General features: G+C 41.9%; 1 protein-coding gene across 3 annotated transcripts in view; it reads right to left on the bottom strand.

Annotated features, from left to right (window-relative positions):
- kalrna (kalirin RhoGEF kinase a) overlaps window positions 1-22,816 on the bottom strand; it is a 160,026-nt gene that overhangs the window by 80,712 nt on the left and 56,498 nt on the right. For all 3 annotated transcript variants that reach the window (XM_074657762.1, XM_074657761.1, XM_074657763.1), the window contains exons 11-19: window positions 21,964-22,095; window positions 19,037-19,135; window positions 17,709-17,840; window positions 13,475-13,597; window positions 6,414-6,605; window positions 5,904-6,073; window positions 4,241-4,415; window positions 3,152-3,413; window positions 1,040-1,206 (exon numbers count right to left, since the gene is read on the bottom strand). In XM_074657762.1, coding sequence (XP_074513863.1) covers window positions 1,040-1,206; window positions 3,152-3,413; window positions 4,241-4,415; window positions 5,904-6,073; window positions 6,414-6,605; window positions 13,475-13,597; window positions 17,709-17,840; window positions 19,037-19,135; window positions 21,964-22,095 — 1,452 coding nt within the window. The remainder of the gene's footprint in view (window positions 1-1,039; window positions 1,207-3,151; window positions 3,414-4,240; window positions 4,416-5,903; window positions 6,074-6,413; window positions 6,606-13,474; window positions 13,598-17,708; window positions 17,841-19,036; window positions 19,136-21,963; window positions 22,096-22,816) is intronic.

Here is a 22,816-nt window from a genome sequence, read left to right on the forward strand (position 1 = left end):
TCCAATGTCCAGATTTCTGTTCTGGAAATGTATGCAAATTAGCACACATTTCATAAGATAATGCCTCATTCGCATATTTAAACATACATTTTCAAAAAACTTGTAATACAAAAAAATAATTAATGTAAGTAATCAACTGGGGAAGTATCATGGGGATATCTATGAGTTAATGATTTTACCATAACCACCTGGGGTGTCTCCCCTTAAAACTCTAACATATAATTTAGTCGCTGTACCTGCCTACTTTTATTTGCATCTTCGCCATGCATGACATACAATATACACATTGATCTACACACAGTTATTGTACGTAAATTCTGCACTTTACTGAACTGTTGCTGCAAGTGTGTGTGTGTGTTTGCAGCAGATCTATGACCAGGAGGAATATAAGGGACAGATAAAAAAGAGGCTGTAGTAGTAGAGGTGTGTGTGTGTGTGTGTGTGTGTGTGTGTGTGTGTGTGTGTGTGTGTGCGTGTGTGTGTGTGTGTGTGTGTGTGTGTGTGTGTGTGTGTGTGTGTGTGCGTGTTATTAGCACATTGCCATAAACCTCATAAATTATTCAGCTGTATCCATCTGCAGCAGCGGTGTGCTTCCTGACTCAACACACGGCATGTTCATATTCACATCTGCAGTAGCTTCTTTACAAAAAAATGCAAAACATTTTCTTTACTTTAGCCGGGAAGAACAGCTGTGTGTTGTTTTTGTCATTTCTCCAACATGGAGGAGTCATTCCAAAATTAGATTTTCAGTTTATTTCCTTTGTTTCTAATAATTAAAGCCAGCCCACCTTGCTCCATTAAAGCACCATATTATTTCCTTTTTTGGACTTTTTAATCTTCTCCGGCTCGGGATCAGAATAATGTTTTTCATAGTTTGTAGATGAATGCAGGAAATAACTTTTCAAATTTCTCTGGAAGAAATTCAAATGATTTCAAAGCAAAAATGGAAAAACAAAGTATTTAGTGCCACCTGGTGAGTGAGATATATCAGAGAATTGCTTCAGTTTCGTCAGCGCCTGTAGCTGGTGTTTGTGTTTACCTGTTTGACCTCGGCCTGTAGGTGGCGCAGCTGCAGGATCTGCTCCAGCCGAGCGTGCGTGTGTTGCGCGTTGAGCTCCACCTCCTGCTGCTTCTCATGGAGGAACTCCAACAGCTCCTGAACCTGAGCGGCCAAGTCCATGTCCTTCTCCCCCGTCAGCTCGATCCCTGACACACACACACACAAACACAGAGCTGTGATTTTGGCATTCGTCATGCATGATCTCCAACAAAATGTTGTCCCCCTCCGGTCAAGGATGAGGGAATGTTGTGGATGATCTCTATCGTATTAACTCTAATTCTCCTGCAGCTCTGTAAACACTCATTCCTCAGTGTAGAGCACCAACACATCGCCCTCTAAAATGACAAACCATCACTTCTACATTACTTTTATGTGTATCTAGCCTTAATGCTAAGCTAGGCTGAACATGTCCAGACTCCAGCTGTGGGCATTAATGATATATACTCTCTCATCTCACTCTTGCAAAGAAAGAAAGTAAACATATTCCGAAATATACTGAACTGTTCCTTTAATTTCATAAATTCAATGCAATTCCTAAACTTACTTGCACATGAATCAAATCATGAGCCCTACCTAACCACTCCTGCTTCTTTACCATTGACTTCACCCACAAAATGACCATTTGTATATATCAATTCCTCACGCCGTGTTACCTTGAATTGTTGAAGAAAAATTAGTTTTTCTCTCATGGCTCCACGGTGGCAGCAGCAAAACTATATCAAAACATCCGTTTACAAACTCTCACACAACTTGTGCAGTATAATCCAAGTCTCATTTATCTGGTCGTATGCTCACTACTTCCCAAACACATGCATCTCAGCTAAAACAGGCGTAAAAAGCCTCAGGCTTGTGCATGTGTTTATGCGGAAGTGTTTTAAATAGTGATGTTTTTAGTGAATTGTTCAGTGAATAGTGTATTGTTGTTTTGATAAAGTTTTACCACCATTTACTTCAAAGTCTTTTTCTCTCTTTTTTTTATTCTTGGTTGATTGATTCTTGTTTTATCGTGGAGGCATGCGAGAAGTTTTCTTTATGAATTCAATGTAATACTGGGCGAGTAACTGATAGTGTTCCTTTAAGGTGAGGATTTCTGACAGGTTAGTGTCATTAATGTCTCCAAGGCAGCTTTTCAGAAATCCGGTTTTAAAAGATGTTATATACTGAATTAATGCCTCTATGCTTTCTAGTTTCATTCAATATTGATTTGATATTTTTAGATTATAATATTACTGATTTCTGATTTTTTTTACTTTATTAATATTACATTGTATTAATGTTTGAGCTGCAGATGTTTTATTAGTTGAAACATTGTGTCTCTATATTCTGTAGTCTGTATAATCAGTAAACTTAAAACGCCATGCTTCACCAGTGGCTGCTGCTAGAGAGTGTGTGTGTTTGTGTGTGTGTGTGTGCGTGTGTGTGTGTGTATGTGTGTATGTGTGTGTGTGTGTGTGTGTGTGTGTGTGTGTGTGTGTGTGTGTGGGGTGGGTGATAGGTTTATCACTCCAGGGGGCAGCGTGACTGAGGCGGCAGGGACCTCCACAAACACTAAGAGGATTGTGCTGTGACGATTTTTTAACCTAATTCTCTGCCTGTTCCACACAACACGCTTTTCTTTGGCACCACAGTTCATGGTGCTGCCAAAGCATCGGGGCTCCCTCTCTCCCTCATTGTACAGCTGCAAATCCAGATGTGAGCCGGCTCAGCGGGGCAACACGATCACATCTGTGTGAATGCAAATGTATCCCTGAAAGCGACAGAGAATATGAGTGCCCAGTAGTAGTGTTCCTCCAGCAAAGTGAACCTCCCAAACACAGTTTATCTAAGGTTTTAAGCCCTCTCCTCTGGCTGCACGGCTGTGTGTGTTTTTCTGTGCAGCAACAGCTCACAATCGGTCACTTGGGAAGCACGTTAGGTGCATAATGATGCCAGGTGTGAACTCCAGTGTGGAACAAAACACAAGGGTAAGGTGGGAAATTATCTCCGGGAGCTAATTCTAAAGCATGCAACAGGGCTTCTCTTGTCCTTTGCTTCTGTCTCTCTCTCTACCTCTCTACCTCGTCACTCTTTGTCCACCCATTTGTGTTTTACCTGAAGCCTGGACCTCCATGATGTACTGGTGCAGGTCTTGACCCTGCTGCATCACTTCGTAGGTCATGTTGTTCATGGCCGCCTTCCTCTCTGCGTGTCGTTTCAGCCGCTGCTCCGCCAGGCTGATTTCCTCTGCTCCGCTAGCGGAGGTGCCGCCGCCGCTTCCCCCGCCGCTGCCGCTGCCACTGCTGGAGCCCGAGCGGCCGGTGTCGTTCAGCTGTCGAGACAGATCCTCGTTCCAGGCGTCCAACTCCGCCGTGACCTGCGAGAACAGAAGAAATGTGGGATCAGAAGACACGTGGAGACACAACGCGCCAGGAGCCAGTGGGGGCCGTTGTTGTTTACTGTGGAGTGTCTATCAACATTGGCTCTAATTAGCTCTGATCAGAGGCTGTTGGGCCAGTTGGGCATGTTGAATCAGCGGTGTACTGTAGGCAGTCAGAGAGAGGTGAGAGCTCTCTTTGCTCAGCTTAGCAAATTAGTGATTTCACACATGTTTCTCACCTCTGGCTTTACTTTTCTTTGTCTCCAAGCAAAAGACCACAGGCTGAAAATCAAAGCTAGACGCGGCTCACGTTACCGCAGTCTTGGAGAGGGAGGAGTGAGCGGATATGGGGCACTCAGTTGGTTGCAATCTGCAACCACACCACTGGATGGCACTAAATCTACACACTGCACCTTTAACTTTACGGTGCCAGTTGCAACGAACAAAGTCTCTTAATATTTACTCACTTTGTTTTGTCTTTCTGTGATCTTTCTGGATATATGAATAAAGACTAGGGGCAGAAGGTAGAGGCATGTTGGCCAGGAGCTTCAGCTGTAGTCTTCAGTGGTGCTACGAACGTAACAGAAGATCTGAAGCAATGTGAGGCAATGAAAAGTCTGATCAGTCTGCTTTTGTCAGTGATACTTCTTTGAGGTCAGCATGGTGTGTCCGGGCCCTCAGACAGAGAACAACAGAGAACCTGGAGCAGAGCTCTGCTTGACTTCACAGCGCACTTTGAAAAGAAGAGTATCTAACAGAATAAAATCCAGTACCTGTCTGAGTCCACTTTAACGCTGAACTAACACACGCACTTGCTCTCTTACCTCTATCGTATACTGCTCAAATATGCGTAGCTGGAGGAAGATGTCCAGCTTGATTTTGCGCTCGTGGAACAGTTCCTCCATCTGGCCCTGGGCCTCGTCCAGCTGCTGCAGCACCCCCTGGATGTGTGCGATGGAACTGCAGTGAGGCGTCTTATTGGTCGACATGGCTGCATCTCTGTGGAAAGAGAAACCGAGGGAGACATTATATCACATAGGTCCGAACACAAGAACTCCGTCATTATAAGAGGGACCACTTTGACAACACAAAGATGTTTTGAGTAGAAGAAGCACTCTGAATGAAACAAGTACACAAATATGCTGTACATATTTTGATATGATCTAAAGATGCTTTCATATTTAAAGTAAGATCTCCATCAAAATAAATGTGTGTTAAGTCACTATCTATCGCTGAAGGAGGTAACACGACAGTGATTGAGCCTATGGCCCACTGAAAGTACTGCAATATTTATATATTTGCAGTGTTAGAACTGGGTATCTGTGGTGACATTCCCGGAAAAAATGCTGTATTAAGTTCCTGCTAATGCAAATCAATCATTTCCTAATGTTGCAGCTTCACATTAAAAGCATTTACCTGGCGAAACACGACTTTTATTATGAAGTAGTAACAGGAATGCAACGTGTCAGGTGTGTCTCCCTTTCCCTTTCCAAACAAAGAAGAGGTGAATAGATAATAAGACAACAAAAACAGGGATTTTTATTTATCGCGTATCGTGCCTAACTTTAGTGGATCAAAACATATCGGGTATGGAATTAATCTGCGGATGCTCCGGTTCAAAATGAGATCAAACTGTTCTATGGATGTCAGTTTTTGAGCCACGACAAAGACCAAAATATGGCCTGTAACCGACTAGGTAAGACTTGTTTTTAGTCTAGCCGATGAAACAGATATTGATGACATGCGGTCCCTACCGGCCGGTTAAGAGGAGTGATGAATCAGAAGATAATGACTCAATTAAAACAGTCAATAAAATAGTTTTTTTAAAAATAAGTGAATCACCACAAACACGAGAAATCCTTGAGCATACAGTCATAAATTAGCACCAAAAATATTAGGCTGATGGGTCCAGTAGTATGCGAGATTAGCCGTGGACAGACGGACAGACGCATGCACACACGACCAAGCGCATGATCTCCACTCATTATAAAGTAAATCAATAAAAGCATTTTATTTGAAATGATTTATACCATTATTTATTTTTTTAATTATTTATATGAAATGCAGAAAAAACGTGACAAACTAAAGTATACTAAACTTCTTAGTTGAATTTTACGATCTCAAAGAGAATGGGGATCAACTAGTACATTTGTATATGAACCAATCAGCAGTCACACGCCAACTAGAGTTACATCGAAGTACTTTCCATCACTACTAGCACTGTTTTATTTCCCTTTACACAAATAGAAATAAGAGGAGGAGAATCATAGAGATGGAGGGATAGAAAACAATTATATATTGGTGTCAATATGGTAATTATTAATCGTAATCTTACCTGAGTGCCTGTATGAAATTGACTTTTTAATGACATTTTAAGTACGAATATTATTACCTGAGCTGCTCTATTAATAACATTATAAATATTAATATCACTACCTGAGCCTCTCTCACACCGTTGTGAATAATTATATGGATTTTCATTATTACCTGAGCTGCTGTATTAATTCCTCTCCCTCTTTAATCACGTTGAGCGTCGCCTCCAGCGTGGCCGTCTGCTGTTGCTGGAACTGCTGGATCAGAGTCTGAACCGAATCCACCGAGTCGCAGCACACCTCGTCCAACAGCTGCTTCTGCAGCTCCTCCATCCACGACCACAGCTGGACACGCAGACGGACGGGCGGGTTAGCAGATGTGTGATCAAACCATCAGCACAGAATTCACTTCAGAAATCACTTGTTGTATCTGAAAATACTGGATACTGAAAATAACACTAACAACTACATGACACACTACAGTGCCACTAATTGCAGCGGGGGAAACTGTTTGTCCTGTTGGGACTCAAACCTGCAATTACACACTTATCACATATCAGAGTCTCTGTGGTTAATGACCAATTAATAATTAATTCAGACAGAACTGCCAGGCAGCAGCAGGACGTCTGTGTTCCTTCTTCAGTGTGTGTGTGTGTGTGTGTGTGTGTGTGTGTGTGTGTCTCACCTCCTTGGTGTGTGTGTGGAAGGAGACGGACATGTCGAGCAGCAGCTTCCTGTGTTCGACCCGGCGGACAAAGTCCTGGATTCGGACTTCCAGGTGCCGGGCTGCCTTGTAGATTTCCTCGGGGTCGCACTCTCCGGTCTGAGCCAGCTGCTCCGCCGCCTCCAGCAGCTTGTCTGCATTAGTGTATGTATTCTGAGAGGAGGAGGAGGAGGGACCTTCATCATCATCATCAACAGCAACACCATCAACATGATCAATATGTGTATTAGCTTCTAGTCTTATATCATGGCCATGGGAAATACAGTTCTTCTGTTTCATCATCATCATCACTGTCATGTTTGCTGTCATCTTATTTATAATTATTTACCATTATCATCACCGCTATTATCTTTATCGTCACCATCATCATCATGATCTGTTTTCATCATTCATTATTCTCTTTTTCATCATCATCATGATCATATTAGCTTTTCATGTAAGACCCTGAGAGTCAAGTGGGAAGAAAAGAAATTCTGGTGATCCATGTTCTAACTCTGATATCTCCTGTGTTTTGCCAGGATCGTTTTTATAAGTAACTTTTTTTTTAAAAAGGCAGGCGAATTTTTTTTTTCTCTTTTTCATCAGGATCATTTTTCTAAGCTTTTGTTGTTGGATTACTCATGTCGGCCACAAGAGGCTGAAGTGCACCACCAGCCCATGTTCTAAACGGGGCAACTCCGAGGCCTACTTCTCACTTGATTTATTACCTCAGTAAACATTGTAAACATGAGTTTATGGTCTCAATCGCTAGTTTCAAGTCTTCTTCAATACAGCATGATGTTCATTTAGTAAATTATGGTCGCATTTAGAGTCAAATAGACCATAAAGCAGGGGATGCTTTAGGGCGGGGCTACCTTGTGATTGACAGGTCGCTACCGGAATCTGGGAGTTGTCCGTGTTTTCGTCTTACAACTTTAACCCTTTCACAGTGTGTTTTCACTTCATTAAAGTTAATAGTAACATTTTGGTTGCCTAAAAATGTCTTATTCAGCATTCGGTTGTACTTAGCTCCACCCTCTCGTGTCACTTCTGGTTGCAAAAAAACAGGATGGCGACAGCCAAAAACCAAAATGGCAACAGCCAAAAGGCCGAACTCGAGGCAGTTCACAAACCAATGGGTGACATCATAGTGACTACGTCCACTTCTTATATAAAGAATACTTTTAGTCCTAAATAGGACTGGGCAGCGGCCCGGGTTCGATTGCGATCTGCGTGTCATCCCCTCTCTCTCTCTCTCCCCCCTTTCCTGTTATTCTCTAGCTGCTCTTCTATTTGAGTTTTGATTTACATAACTTGCTAACACACAATGTATGTACCTCGTGTTTAGAGTGCATGGAGAAATTAAAACTCACCTGGAAGAAAAGATGAATGCTTTTAGTCTTATTTAAAACATGCACTTCAGCCTCTAGTGGCCGAAATGAGTATTACAACAACAAACACCTGTTTTCACGGATTCACAGAAAACAAGTAATGTAGAAAAAATAATACTCGTAAAACTTAACCTTTTTCCACCTGTTCTTTAGTCATAAACACAGGAGATAATGCATCACCAGAATTTATTTTTTCTCACTTGGGTTTCTCAGGGTTTCGTTAGATTTACATCATCTTTATAAACAATGCAAGATTTTCTAATAATAGCTATTTGTTGGCGTCTCGACGTCTAATTTAATCTGCTGTACAGGGATAACGCTGGATCAGACACACACACACACAGTCGGATGGCTTTATATTAAAATGTTAATTCCAGTTCCTGTAAATCGACAGCGTGGGGTTTTCCTGTTTCTACCTCTATCTTCACCAGAAAAGGACTAAATCCTGTCAGAGTGTTAAAGCTCTCAGCATTCATCAGGAGGACAAAATGGATTAGTGTCGGTCTCTTCTGGTAAGTATGAGAGATTATCACTGGAATATTTCACCTCAGGAAATATATATTATGTCTGAGACATTTTGGTTGGGGAGGGGGGATGCTGCAAGAGTGAGAAAAAAAATGTAGCGTCATGATCCCAATTATTTAAGAATAGGAGTTTGAGTGAAAGCTTACAGTCTGGATATTTCACATTTTAGAGGGATTAGTCAGAAGATAACGATTATAATTTACAGGAGATTATTACTCTTCATTGCATGACTGGTTTGGTTCAGGGGAGGATTATAGCAGCGAGATGACAGGAGAGCAGAATCATCCCTGTCACCTGAATATACTGTACAAGACCTAACCTGACTTTTTAAGACATGAATGAATGAATGAATGAATGAAACAGTAGTAAATGAATAAAGACAACATTTTGTAATTAAACTGAACAAACAAACTAAGAAATAAAAATAAATATACAATTAAACCATCTGGAAAAACAGAATCTCATGGTGAAGTTAATTTTCTATTATAGAATCAAATGCTGTTTTTCTTTTGGTGCAAGGAAGTTTTAACAGCAATTGATTTTTTGTATATGCATGCAAGTTCATCTTCTTTGAAAATGTTTGATTCAGTGTATCACGCTGTGTTACGATTTATATTGGTTGAAAGGGTCTTTATACCCCGACAGCGATCCATTCGTAGGTATAGCTCCGAACGGTGTATGAGAACAACCTGATTATGTACGTAATTCCTCGAACCCGCACCGTGTTTGATGAAATTTATGTTTTTGCACCCTCACCTTGGTGTGAAATACAGAGACATTTTAAACTAGATGATTTTATAAGCATGCAAGATTATAAAAACAGGATTATGAACTATTTGACTACTGAATGTACACGTCCTGTTACTGAACACTGCCAATTCAATGTTTGATGTAATTTGCGTTTTGTCTTGGCCAGGACTCCCTCGGAAAATAGATTTAAAATCTCAACGGTAATATCCTGGTAAAATAAATTAATAAAAAAAATCTAGCCACCACATAATAACATCGTGCAAATGCCGAAGCAATGACAGGCTACGCTTTACAAACCATTTCAACAACAAACAGCCAGGCTTCTCAGTTTTCATTACATTTCCAAACACGCTGGCGTTTTCCATCCTGAAAGCAATACTACATGTTTCCCTCTACAGTAACCAGAAGTTTCAATATCCTGACAGAATATATCAGCCTGACCTCCCTATCAACCTGCCGATGTTGGTAGTGTCAACCCTCCCGGGACAAATTAAGATTTAAGGCAGTGAGGAAAAGCTGGAGGATGAAGGCTTTAATGAGAGTAAATGAGTTCTGGGTTTTCTTTTAGTCTTTCTGTTTGATGTTTGCTCGGTTCTAATCTGATGTAGACGAGGAGAGCTAAAAATAAACAACAAGTTACATAAATACTCACATTTAAACACACATCCCAACTACATACACACACCTTCATCAAACACTCATCTGTCAATAATGGAATAAGTCTTTGTGTTTGTATGTTTGAGAGACTGTCAAAGTGTTATGTGGGTCAACATGCTTATATATTCATCCCTCGGCATGTCTCTTAAACATGTACTAAATGTATTCATGTTATGTATATTGCTAAGTGGAGAGTTTTAACAGCAAAACACCACCGACTGCATCAAAATGCTAATGGGGGGAGAGAAAAAAAAGGAGAGAAAGAAAGCGAGAGCGCCTGACCCAAATAATAGTGATCCAGCAGGTTATGAAGGTTAATCCTAATCCAGAATGTAAACATCAGATTACACAACTTCATACTCTTTACAGGATTTACTGAAACTCCACCGACCAAAGCAGCGAATGATTTATCAATTGCTATGAATTCTGATGAGACACCTGTCTTACTGTTTGATCTGAGACGGCAGCGGGTGTCATAAAGCACATTTTCCAAGAACTAGAAAGCACTTAGATGGTGCAAATTGTTGAGAAAGCGTCTCGGAGAAAATAAATTGATTGGCTGAGAGGCGAGCGTGGATAGGTGGTGGGATGTCAGCTCCGCAAAACAGGAGAGAAAGATGACAGGAAGACCAAAGGCAGGATGATGAGATGAGGAAGGAAATGAGATAAATAGGACTTGACACCATGCAGACCGGCAGTATGTTCAGGCATATTTAACAGCAGCAGAGACAGTAAGGATTTAAGGATCCTGATCACATTTAGTCTCTAAAGCAATGCTCTGAAACACACACACACACACACACACACACACACACACACACACACACACACACACACACACACACACACACACACACACACACACACACACACACACATCTGCTTTACGAGTACTTGACATTAAAACAAATCAAATCAGACAACTGACAACTTCAATAAAGAAGAACATCACATACTTCTACTACAACCAATCCACTTCAAAGCCCCTTTAAGGCCTCTATTGTATATGAACCAGTATTTCTGTGAACTCGGTGTCTTTAAGCAGGACGAACTGACATTGTGGCGTATAGTGCTGAACAGCAAATGTTGCATAACTTAAAGGGATAGTTCGGGTGTTTTGAAATGGGGTTGTATGAGGTACATATCCATATTCAGTGTATTACCTACAGTAGATGGAGTTTGGAGAAACAGACAGGAGTACCAGCACGGGAGCAAAGTAATTTCACCGCTTTACCTAGCCGTCAGACAGCCCAAGCCTTTATCTATGCTCTCCCCAAAAGCCACCAGACTCCATTAACAAAAACAGTAATTGTAGCTTGCAGAACACGGGAGCTGCTGGTCTATCACTGCCTCGATCGGTTAGTTTGTTTCTGTTATTGTGTGACTGGTGAATCCAAACTAATCATTTAAAACCCCAAAGTCATACAAAAAGACAAACAAACTAATCGATCAAGGCAGCGGTAGACCAGCAATTCCTGTGCTCTGCAAGCTAGAATTACTGCTTTTGTTAATGGAGTCTTGTGGCTTTGAAAAGAGCATAGATAAAGGTTTCAGTTCCCTGTCAGAGAGGGCTGTCTGATGGCAAGTTAAAGCAATGAAAATAATCTAAATATAGTGTACACTTAAACTGACATTGATTTTTCTTTTAGGTGTAAAATCCGTTTGCTGCTGCCCCCGTCCTCAGCAGTGTATCGCTTTGCCCCAGTGCTGGTACTCCTGTCTCCTGTACTGCTGTTTCTCCAAATTGAGGGCGTGCCGACCACCATCTACTTTAGGTAAGACACCGATTATGGACAAGCAACGCGTTCTCATCCCAACTCGTCACATACTAAAGCTTTGTCAGACCCCTTGGTGTCACTTTTCGGTCGCAGTAAATACGTGTTTATTATTGTCACGTAAACAAAAACATTTGCTTAAGTTCAGGCAATAAAAACACTGTAGTTAAGTTGAGGAAAACTGAACGTTGTGAACAGGGGATATGAACACACAGCTGATTATAATGTTACGCACGAGACAACGGTCTCCTGGATGAAAGCCTTGTGTTTGTTGGACCCATCCAATACCGACGCTAAAGGGTAATAATGCTCTGCAATAATACTGCCTGTGTGTACTGATCATTATTGGACAGAAAAGCGTCACTGGTGTTTGTTCTATATTATCTATTTTGATTTTACCATGGCAAATGTTCAAACCATTTCTATTGCAGCGCTGACTTCGCACACAAGCCACATTCTTACTCACATTTTTTTTCTTTTTAAATCTCCACTGAGAGCTTCCACATGTTTCTTTGTTTTGTTTTCATCTTTATGACCAAAAGTCCGGTTCCAGCGTTTCTTACATGATAGACTGTAGCACTGGAATGGATAACATCTTCTGCAGATCCTTCAGGAAAGGCTTGTGACCATAAATGGTTACGTATAGAGGCTTGTCTTCATGCTTCCTGCCGCCACCAGGCATGGTGGTTTTGAAAATTTGGAATTAATCAAGGAAGATTACTTACAGATGTTTGCAAAGCAAGCGAATAAACATTTGATAAAAACAAACTCCTAACTTCAAAATGTTCCTGGTGGGAGTGGATCTTTTCTTCTATGTTGTGTTGATACTGTAAATGAGAGCCCACACATGGACTTGTACTGACCAAGTAAGAATACGGAAGCCCTGAGAGGCAGGTTAGAAAAAATATATCTGGTGATCCATTTCTAAGTCTCATCTAAATCATTTTGTACAGGAGGAGAAAAAAAAAGGTTTTGTCAGGTAATCTCATCTCGGCCACACGAGGTTGAAATATATATGTAATACACCGATCAGCCATAACATTAAGACCACTAATCGGTGAAGTGAATAACATGGATTATCTCGTTACAATGGCACCTGGCAGTGGGGGGGATGTATTTGACAGCAAGTGAACATTTTGAACTTTGAACTTTGTGTTGGAAGCAGAAAAAAATGGGCCAGCGTAAGGATGTGAGTGACTTTGACAAGGGCCAAATAGTGCTGGCTAGACGACCGGGTCAGAGCATCTCCAGACCTGCAGCTCTTGTGGGATGTTCCCGGTCTGCAGTGGTCAGGACCTACCAAAAGTGGTCCAAGGAAGGAAAACCGGTGAACCGGCGACAGGGTCAGACCCGAGGCTCATTGATGCACGTGGGGAGCGAAGGCTGGCCCGTGTTGTCTGATCCAATAGAAGAGCTACTGGAGCTCAAACTGCTGAAAAATGTAATGCTGGTTCCGATAGAAAGGTGTCAGAACTCACAGTGAGGAGCAGTTTGTTGAGTATGGGGCTGCGTAGCCACAGACCAGTCCGTGCTGTCCTAATGTTATGGCTGGTCGGTGGTATATATCATTATGAAAGTTCCCCAGTTGATTTCTTACTTTAATTTTTTGTTTTTCAAGTTTTCTGAAATGGTATGTTTAATATACAAATGAGGCATTATCTAATGCTGACTTTTAATGAATTTAGGAGAAATCTAGAGACGCAAATAGACAAAGTAGTAAAATAAACCCCTAAATGTGTATTTTGGATGTTTTCTTTCCACTATTCTGAAAGAAGACATGTTGTGAGCAACAAAATCTTAAAATTGACAGGTGCATGAAAAACAATGTTTTTGCCTGGAGTTGCCTGGAGTGTCTCGCCTTAAGACATAGACAAAGAAATGTAGTGCACTGTTTTCATTTCAATTCTGGGTTGGGAAACCCATGTGGACAGACAGACAGACTCACCTGTGCTACGTCTTCAAAGTCGTCGTGTCTCTTCTGCAGGGCTCGGGCTCTGTGAAGGGATTTCCCGACGCCAGTGTGTTTGCTGAGGAAAGCCTCGCCGTGGTTTTCTATCCAGTCCATCACCTGGATGAGAGAGAACACAAAGTGAACCGTTATTTCTGACAGTGTACGTACAGATCAGCAGAACAAAATGGTCTCAAACCTCATGAATAAGGAATGGAGCAGATGAAACCTTCATGATCTGCGTGGGAAATTTAGGTCAGTGCAGCTCAAAAAGAACAGGATGTTGAATGTTCTGTGCTATTATACTGTCGACCACACGTCATCATTGATGTACTTGGCAGACGACTTGCTTTGTCGCTACGTTGATGGTACTTTCTTTGGTCATTATATCTATAATCTTCATGAAATTGTATTATGAGCTCTTAGTTCTGTGACTGTGGATAATACAGTTGTTTGTTTTGTAGTGTTTTCTGCCAATGTTGACTTAAATAGTCCTTTGACGGACAGCTACGAAGCAGGTTGGACTATAATGCGAAATTCCCACCATGCAATGTCTATGAAAAGCTGCGGCGGCCGCCCCCGAGCTCAGCGAGCTGCAGCTGTTTGATTCTGCAAAGTTGAACTTTTAGCGGTGAAGTACAACCAGAGAGGACCTGCAGCCAATCAGTAAACAGATCCTGTGACTCCTGTGACATGTTGGCCTTCGTTACAAAAGAATTACTTCCCGTCTGAAACACACAAACACGCCTCCCGGCCGCAGAAAAGTGTGATTATTATGGACTTCGCCGCTGCCTGGTGTGAGTTCGGTGTAATTTCATAATACAGAACTATTTACCAGAATGCAGTGCTGGAATTTCCCCGGCGGCGAGTGTAAGAGCAGCAACAGGAAGTTTACTGAGCACAAAGCAAACTTTCAAAGTTTGTTGAGCAAACTTTCTGTTGCTGCCGGCAGGTTTAGACCCAGTCTGCTGATATCAGCAAACTTCCTGTCCAGCTCCGGGGTGCACGGAGGGCTGGTGGCCATCGGCTGCTCTGGGTCTAACCTGTAAACTTTCAAAGATCGCTCAGCAAACTTTCTGCTGCTGCCATTACACAGGTTAGACCAGCCTGATTATTAATTATTCACCTCTTCCACCTCTGACATCTCAAAGCACTTCTCTGGGCCTTGAAGGAGCAGCGAGCGAGGATGAACAGTGTTGTAATCCATGACGTCAGCGCCGTGTAGTCAGTCCAGCTGGAGCCGCGAAGAGCTCAGCGAAAGGTCACAACACACACAAGCCGAAGCACGCTGACTGCAGCTGGACTATCTTTGTTTGAATGCGCAGCTAAAACTGCCAAATAAAACTACACACCTAATATGTTCTCTTTCAGCCTTCACTTCTGCATCTCTGCCTCTTCCTCTCTGGGGTCACATATATCCTGAAGCATTACTACTCTGGTTGGAATAGCCCTGTTTTCACTGATTTATAGACTATTGGTATGAGCTTGCTCTCTCTCACTTGCTCCTCGTCTCACTTTCTGTGCATGTCTCTCGCCCCTCTGTGTGCGTCTCTCTGGGGTCTCATAGAAACTGATGCATGACGAGTGCAGTTGGCAAAGCTCTGTTTTCAATGAATTTATAACCCACTGATACAATCTCTTCTCTCTCTCTCTCTCTTTGTCTTTTTACCGCTCTTAAACACACTCTCACACTCTCTCTTGGGTCACATATAAATGTTTGCATGGCGCCCGTATACTCAGCATCCATCTTTGAATTTATAGTCCGCCTGATGCCCCGATTCATTTATACATACATGAAGACTTCAGTTACAATGGATCTGTGTTAAATCAACTCAATGTGCTCTTGTTATTGTGTGTGCTGAAATAAATAAATAAATGAAATTAAACCTCAACAGAGTGGCGAAGAGGGAGGAGTTATTTCGGACACCACTGACGCCGGTACAGCTGTGTTGTGAATGAAAGCAGTAACATTGCAGGGACAAGCACGTCAAAGCACACTTTCACGTGGAGCGAGCGAACCAATCACAAGACTCCATCGATGACGTATTTGCAGCCAACGCTCTTTTAATGTTCTTTTTGGCTGGACCGCAGAGGGCCACAAACACAAAAGTCTGTCATTGACTGAGTGATGAAGTTATACGATTGGTCGGCCGAGTGTTGGAGTTTCCTCATTGGCCGTTGCTCTTTCAAATGGAAAGGCGGGAAAAGTCCTTTATGCAAATTAGACCGTCCAGCGTGACGCGTCCGGCTCACAAAAGTTGGACCAACTTTAGAGGGAATAACAGAAAGTTTACGAGCAGGCCGTCATGTTGTTTCCTGTTTGAAACGGCGAGCAGAAAACCAGGGGATTGTCCAGACCATGTGATTATCATAAAGTGGGCATGTCTGTAAAGGGGAGACTTGTGGGTACCCATAGAACCCATTTTCATTCACATATCTGGAGGTCAGAGGTGCCATGCCAGTTTTTCCTCGCCAACATTTAGTGCAAGTTTTGAGCTTTATTTAGCTTGCTTTGCTCCGTTACAACCTCCGAAAGACAGGATAGTGGCCAGGTCTGGCGGCGAGCCGTCAGATTTTTAAGAGGTTAAAGCTTCAGTAGTCAGTATATTTTTGGCATCATTGGGCAAAAATTCCATAATAACCTTTCAGCATATTGTAATTCAAGTGTTCTGAGAAATAACTAGACATCTGCACCTCCTCATGGCTCTGTTTTCAGACTTTAGAAAATCTAGCCCATGACGGGAGACTTTGACCAATCACAGGTCATTTCAGAGAGAGAGCGTTCCTATTGGTTGTTCATTCAACAAAGGCAGCTGTCAATCACTCACGAACTCCGATCAAACGGTCAAACTAGGTCTTTTCGGAAACATCTTGTAGTGTTCTGTTTAGCTTTAAAATGAGAGAGTTTGCTCCGGCTGGTGGGCGGTGCTTGGTATTTCCTCAACTGATCTCAACATGGCTGCCGGGTCACAAACTTTCTCATTTTACAGCTAAACAGTACACTACAAGATGATTCTGAAAACATCTGAGGAGAGAAATAAGCATTACAGTAACAGAATATTGATTCATATTTAATCAGCGCTGCCTAGTTTGACCGTTTGATTGGAGTTTGTGAGTGATTGACAGCTGCTCAGAGACGGCAAGGCTCCAGCTCGGCTCTGATTGGTTGTTTTCCTCCGGTCTGTTAAATCTTATAGATGCCGTTAGGAGCACCGGAGGACACAGAGACACATGTTTTTTTTTAGATTACCTGTCTCATGCACTACTGTCAGGATATAGTGCCCGTTTTATAAAAATAGCTTTTTTTAATCATATTTGCTCCATTTCTACCCACTGCTGCTTTAATTAAAAATCGATACAGCGTGTTGGAGAATCGATGCAGTATCGTGAAACATAATATCACAACACTCATGTGTATTGATATTTTCTTGCACCACTAATCTATATACATTGACAGTACAGGCCTAAACAGCTGCTGCTGTTCGTGTCTCTGCCTACAGGTGTCACACAGTGGACCGGAGCTGCAGGTGTTAAACTAGAGGAGCTGAATCTCTGCGGGTTGGATGATGTTGTAGTTTCAGCTGTTTTGCATCAGCAACACTCTTTGTCCTTGTTACTATACTTTATATTCACAAAAGAAAAGTCTTTCACAGAGTGCACATGTGGACTGAGATTCCAGAGGTTTCAGTAATGCCAGTGGTATTTGGTTGTACCTCATTCCTACTGCATTACTGTCAGACCCATAATAACATTAAAGAAACTAACGTAATAAATAAGACATCCTGCTCCCCCGCTGATGACATTCGCTCTGCGGGTTTAAAAATATCCTCCATAAAACATTGCTGTGATATTACATTTTGAGCTCCCGAATACCTCTAAAACCTCCAGGAATCTGGGCTGACACCTTTCCAAAACCACATAGTCTGCTCGTCTGTGAAATATGAGCAGCCGTACCAGAGGAGCAGAGATCCGCTCTGAGCGTTTTATCTCAGGAATTTTCACATTACACGCTGTTGCAGCCGGGAGGAGAGCGGCAGCAGAGATGAATGAAACGTGTTGTGGTGGTTCCGATAAGCAAAGTTCAACACACACACACGCTTGATCACATGCTTACATACAAGATAACATGCTCCACTGTGGTTTGACATAATTCTCTGACCTCGTGGATGAGCAGAATGTTTTCATTTCACTTGCTGTATGTGTTGTGTTGCATTGGTGTTTTTGTGTGTACCTGCTGGACGTCTTGCTGGAACACACACAGCTGCAGTCTCTGGTGCAGTCGGACCTTTCGATGCTGCCAAATATTCTCCAGACGCCGCTGATGGTGGAGAACCTCGTGAACCACGTCCAGGATGCAGTGAACCTGCAAAATAAACACAAATGTTAACTAGACAGTGACGTTTTGGATTCATTTAATTCTGTTTTCATTTAACATAAAGGAGCAGTGTGTAGGAATATGGCAAAATCTAGCGGTGAGGTTGCAGATTGCAACCAACTGAAGCCTCTCCCGTGTGTCAAGCATGTAGGAGAGCTACGGTGGTCGACGCGAAAACGTGAATGTCCCTCTCTAGAGCCGGTTGTTGTAAGAGTAGCGTAGATCATTTGGAGTAGAGCGAGTGCGTTCGGCGTCCGTGTTAAAAGGTTAGCGCAGTGACACTGCCCGTCTCAGGTGCGTCTCTTCTAGAGATTCGAGGTCTCGCCTCTTTTTACCGCGAGCCGCACGCGGTTCACAGCAACAACAGACAGTGAGAGTGATCTTTTGACTGAACATTGACATCATACCAGCAACATTGCTACAGTTCCGATGTCTGTATCAATGTCACGGACATGAAAAAAAGTAAAGATTTATTTTTAAATCAACACACAAATAAAAGCCCTCAAGCAGTTTTTTTTTTCTGTGGACAGAATTCCTTCATTTGTTAACACAAGGCTTTTATTCTGAAATATTTGCAGGACAGTGTTGTAGAACATGCAGTGACTTGCAGGGCTCCTTGAATGAATAAAGTACAGGGTTTTAATTGTGGATTATTACTATTATTTACAAATGAGCACACGCTTCTTAACCTTTTTTCTGTTTAAAATAAATATAAATGACATTTATACTGAAATGAAACGGCCATTATGAAAGGCAAACTCTATACTCTAAGAAAGGGCTGACAACGGCAGCAGCAGAAACGCTGCTGGTGTGGACGACGCACGCGTGGGACATGCAGTAGTTCAGCGAGGCAGCCATCACACACTGCTGACCTGCACAGTCTGGCCCGAGCATAAGACCCAAGAAGGGAAAGTTAACAGTGTTTGGTTTGTAGAAACATGGCGGTGTAACATGGCGGAAGATTTACTCCGTATGTAGATATAAACGGCTCATTCTAAGGTAACAAAAACACAACAGTTATTATTTTTGGGTGATTATACACTAAAGAAAACCTACTTTTTAACATTATATTCCATTTCTGCCAATAAATCCCACTAAATGTTACACACTGGTCCTTTAAAGCTACGTCTCTTTTAGCAGGAAAAGCCTCGACAAACCCCACAAAGGAACACAATGTCACTCACCGCTTTGGAGTAATTGGCAGTGGCTGTCATTGAGTCAGAGTTGCCGGGACTCAGAGGCCTCTGGAGGACGTCCAATAGGGCTTTACCGTCCTGACTCACCTGGAAACACAGACAGGTAGGTCACAGAGAGGTTAGACAGGCTACACGGATACACAGAACATGTAGATGATGAAGACAGATGCAAAGAGAAATTAAAATGAGTTATTTATAGTTGAAGCCTGTTCTGCTTCTTCTCAGCTCAGTTTCCGTCTTCTCTCTGACACAAATACATACTTCCTAAATCAGCATTTTACTGCGTACTGCTAAATTATACGTGGAAACGCACCACTGAAACCTCCGCAGTCTGAACCACACACAAGCAGTGACCCCGGTGTCCTTTCTGCAAGAAATGAGCCCTTTGTGTCTTTTTATATTGCATTTTTTTTTATGTCCTCTTTTGTTTCTTATATATCAAAGCTGAAGTTTTATCATATTTGCTTTGAGCAAATATGATAAAAAGTTATTTTTTATGAAACTGTCAATATATCCTGACAGCAGTACATGAGACTGACATCTTGCAAATGCCGTTAGGAGCACAGGAGGACACAGAGGAACCGGATTCTTTCACAGATTATCCGTCTCATGCTCTTCTGTCAGGATATAGTGACATAGTTTTATAAAAAATAACTTTTCATCATATTTGGTCAAAGTTACCGAATACATCTTTAACGATGGTATGTCTTATGTAAAGCACTCTACTGTTGAAAGGTGCTAAACTACGACGGAGTATGAGGGCCACACTGAGGGAAAAAAAATAATCTGAGATTCCGAGGAGAAAGTCATAATATTATGAGAATAAGTCATAGGTTTATGTGGAAAAAAAATTAATATTATGATAATAAAGTCAGAAGTTTACGATAAAAAAGTTGGAATATTATGAGACTAAAGTCATAATATTATAAAGTAGTAATTCTACGTGTTATTTTAGAGGGAAAATAGAGCAGCATGCCGCCTATGTGAAAATGAGGAACGTGGAGCATCTTGTGAAGTTCTACTTTAGTTTAGGTTTCACAAATAACCAAATACTTCATCTTTTGGCACATCAGCACCACATCATCATCAGTATCAGGACCTGGAAAAGATTGTGCAAGAAACTGCGTTTATTTCAAAGAAAGAACTACATGGACCTGATGGGGAAATGGCCTCTTTTGTGGAGGAGGAAATTACCTTTTTTTCTCGTAAACCAATGACTTTATTCTCGTAATATTACGGCTTTTTTTCTCGTAAAGTTATGACTTTATTCTCAAAATCTCAGATTTTTTTGTTTCCCTCAATGTGGCCCTAATACTCCTCTTATACAAACTGATTAAGGAACTTTCAAGATACTGTTCAGAGTGACAGTTTGTTTAAACATCCTGCTGGTCCATGTTTATGTGCATTTCATGAAATATATGTCTGACATCTAATCAACTAATTGTTTCAGCGCTACTGCTTTTATTTGATAAGGAACCTTTCCAGAGATTTTACTGGCTCCTGAGCTGATAAACTGTAGGACATGAACGAGATTTACATAATGAGATGCACGAGGGAAACAAGCCTGAGAGTAGTTTTTACAGGGTTAGCTGTGAAGATGATTCAAAACAAAAGGTCCGATGCATGCTGCTGCCTTGAACGGGAGGAAGAACACCACGAGGGAGTTGTTCTTTTGAGCCAATGATGAAACAAACGCTCTGCAGAGATTACAGACACTTAAAGCAGCCAAGCAAAGAGCAGCTTCAGCACATGCCTCTACACCACACACACACACACACACACAAACACACACACCTGGCAGAGACACCTGCATCATCTTCTCTGCTTTTAAGCATTCAAAAGATGTTTGTAGTGGCAGAACAGAGAACATGATGTTGTAACTCATCTTTACCAATTTACATCAAACAACAAGAGCTTCTGCTTACGGGCTTTATTTTGTTTCATATAGTTTGGGGACACCTGAAAGACACTCTCACCTCGTTAGATAAATGCAGCACAAGATAAAAAACACTCCATGTCACTTTTTGAAGCTCTCTCACTGAAATTTGCTGTCATAGCTTGCCAAACCTCACCGCCTCAGTGTGTGTGTGTATATATATATATATATATATATATATATATATATATATATATATATATATATATATATATATATATATATATATATATATATATATATATACTGTATATGGAGTTATCTTTTCACAGATAAGCATAAATTGAGCCAACACTGCAACAGCCCGTCTAAAGATAAAACAACCGTCCGGTCTGCAGCAAAGGGCATAGAGAAGAGCGGGAGTGTTCCCAGACTAAATTTAGAGTAACACGGAGGGTTTTCAGACAGCGGATCTCGGCGGCGGCGGTGCGGAAGCTGACCAACGCCACCCTGTCATCACATCCAGTCACAGCCAGCATCACTGAGCTGCCAACGAGCAGCACTAACAGCACCCAAGAGACTTGGTATTCTGGAGGACGCATGAGGGTGTATACTACTACCATTTCTTATCGATTTCCAACACACCATTTTTACTAACATTACCTCATCCTCATCCTCATCTTCAACCGCTTATCTGGGGTCGGGTCGTGGAGGCAACAGCTCCAGCAAGGGACCCCAAACTTCCCTTTCCCTAACATTACCATTCCCTAACAATTCAAAATGTACATAAAAGTTTGTTGCAAAACAATGACTTGGTCCCACCTCTGGCTGTGAGCAGTAAACTGAAACTTCAGGCTTCATAACTCAGTTTAGAAACCACAAGGTGATAACAGAGAGATGCTACAGCTTACTATACAGTGTCAAATTTAATTTCGGTTGGAGTATAATGCTGTCTTAAGCCTTTGTGATCTCATCATAAAGGCTCTGGTGGCAGCAGATAATCAGTAGTGTTCAGTTACTAGCTGTGCTGTTGGTTTACCTCGGTGTAAGCCTGGGTGACCTGCTCGTACAGGCTCTGGTGGCGGTGGATGGCGATTTCCAGCTCCTGCATCTCGGACGGTAGCCCTCCCTCGCTGCAGACTTTACACCAGGCGTCCACCTCCGATAGGAACTGAGGAAGCAACGCAGACACACACAGTACGTCATACAATGTGTGTATTCATATGGGAATTAATCTAACAAGACTATGAACAAATAATGTACAATATAATGTATATTTTTATCAAATTACAGTTACTAATCTAAGTATTCTTTATCTGCTTTCACCTTTTCACATTGTACAGTTTTGGGCCAAAGGATGGTGGTGTCACTTGGTCAGTCATTTGGTCTGTCTGTGCATCCAACACTTTGGTCCAGAGTATGATATCTCAACAACTACAGACCAGATTGCCGTGACATTTGCTGTCTATATTCATCATCCTCATGAGATGAATTCTAATTATTCTAATGTGTACTGGCATCTGTGAGTTACTGGGACATTTTCCCCCTTTGTTACACAGAACCATCTGAGAAACCGTCACTGGAGACTGTTTAGAAAAGAGGCAGGCACTTTCAAAAACTACATGGCAGGTGATTGGATGAACCATCTGTCAATCAAACTCTTGCCGAAGCCAGTCGGGAGAAGAGCGAAAACATCTTTTCCATCGGGAAAAGCCATCAGTGTTGCTCTTTGCTCATCTTTCAATGTAGAAATACTCTCCAGTTCCGATAGAACTGATTCTATTGCAGCAGCTACGCTATAACCTCTTCAGGAGACGCTATTGTTGTTTAGAATGAACAGTCGCCTCTACGTGTCGCGTCACACACACCTAAACCGAGCCAAAATGCATTAC

Source organism: Sebastes fasciatus, chromosome 14 (genome assembly GCF_043250625.1).
Source record: "Sebastes fasciatus isolate fSebFas1 chromosome 14, fSebFas1.pri, whole genome shotgun sequence".
Lineage (NCBI taxonomy): Eukaryota > Metazoa > Chordata > Actinopteri > Perciformes > Sebastidae > Sebastes > Sebastes fasciatus.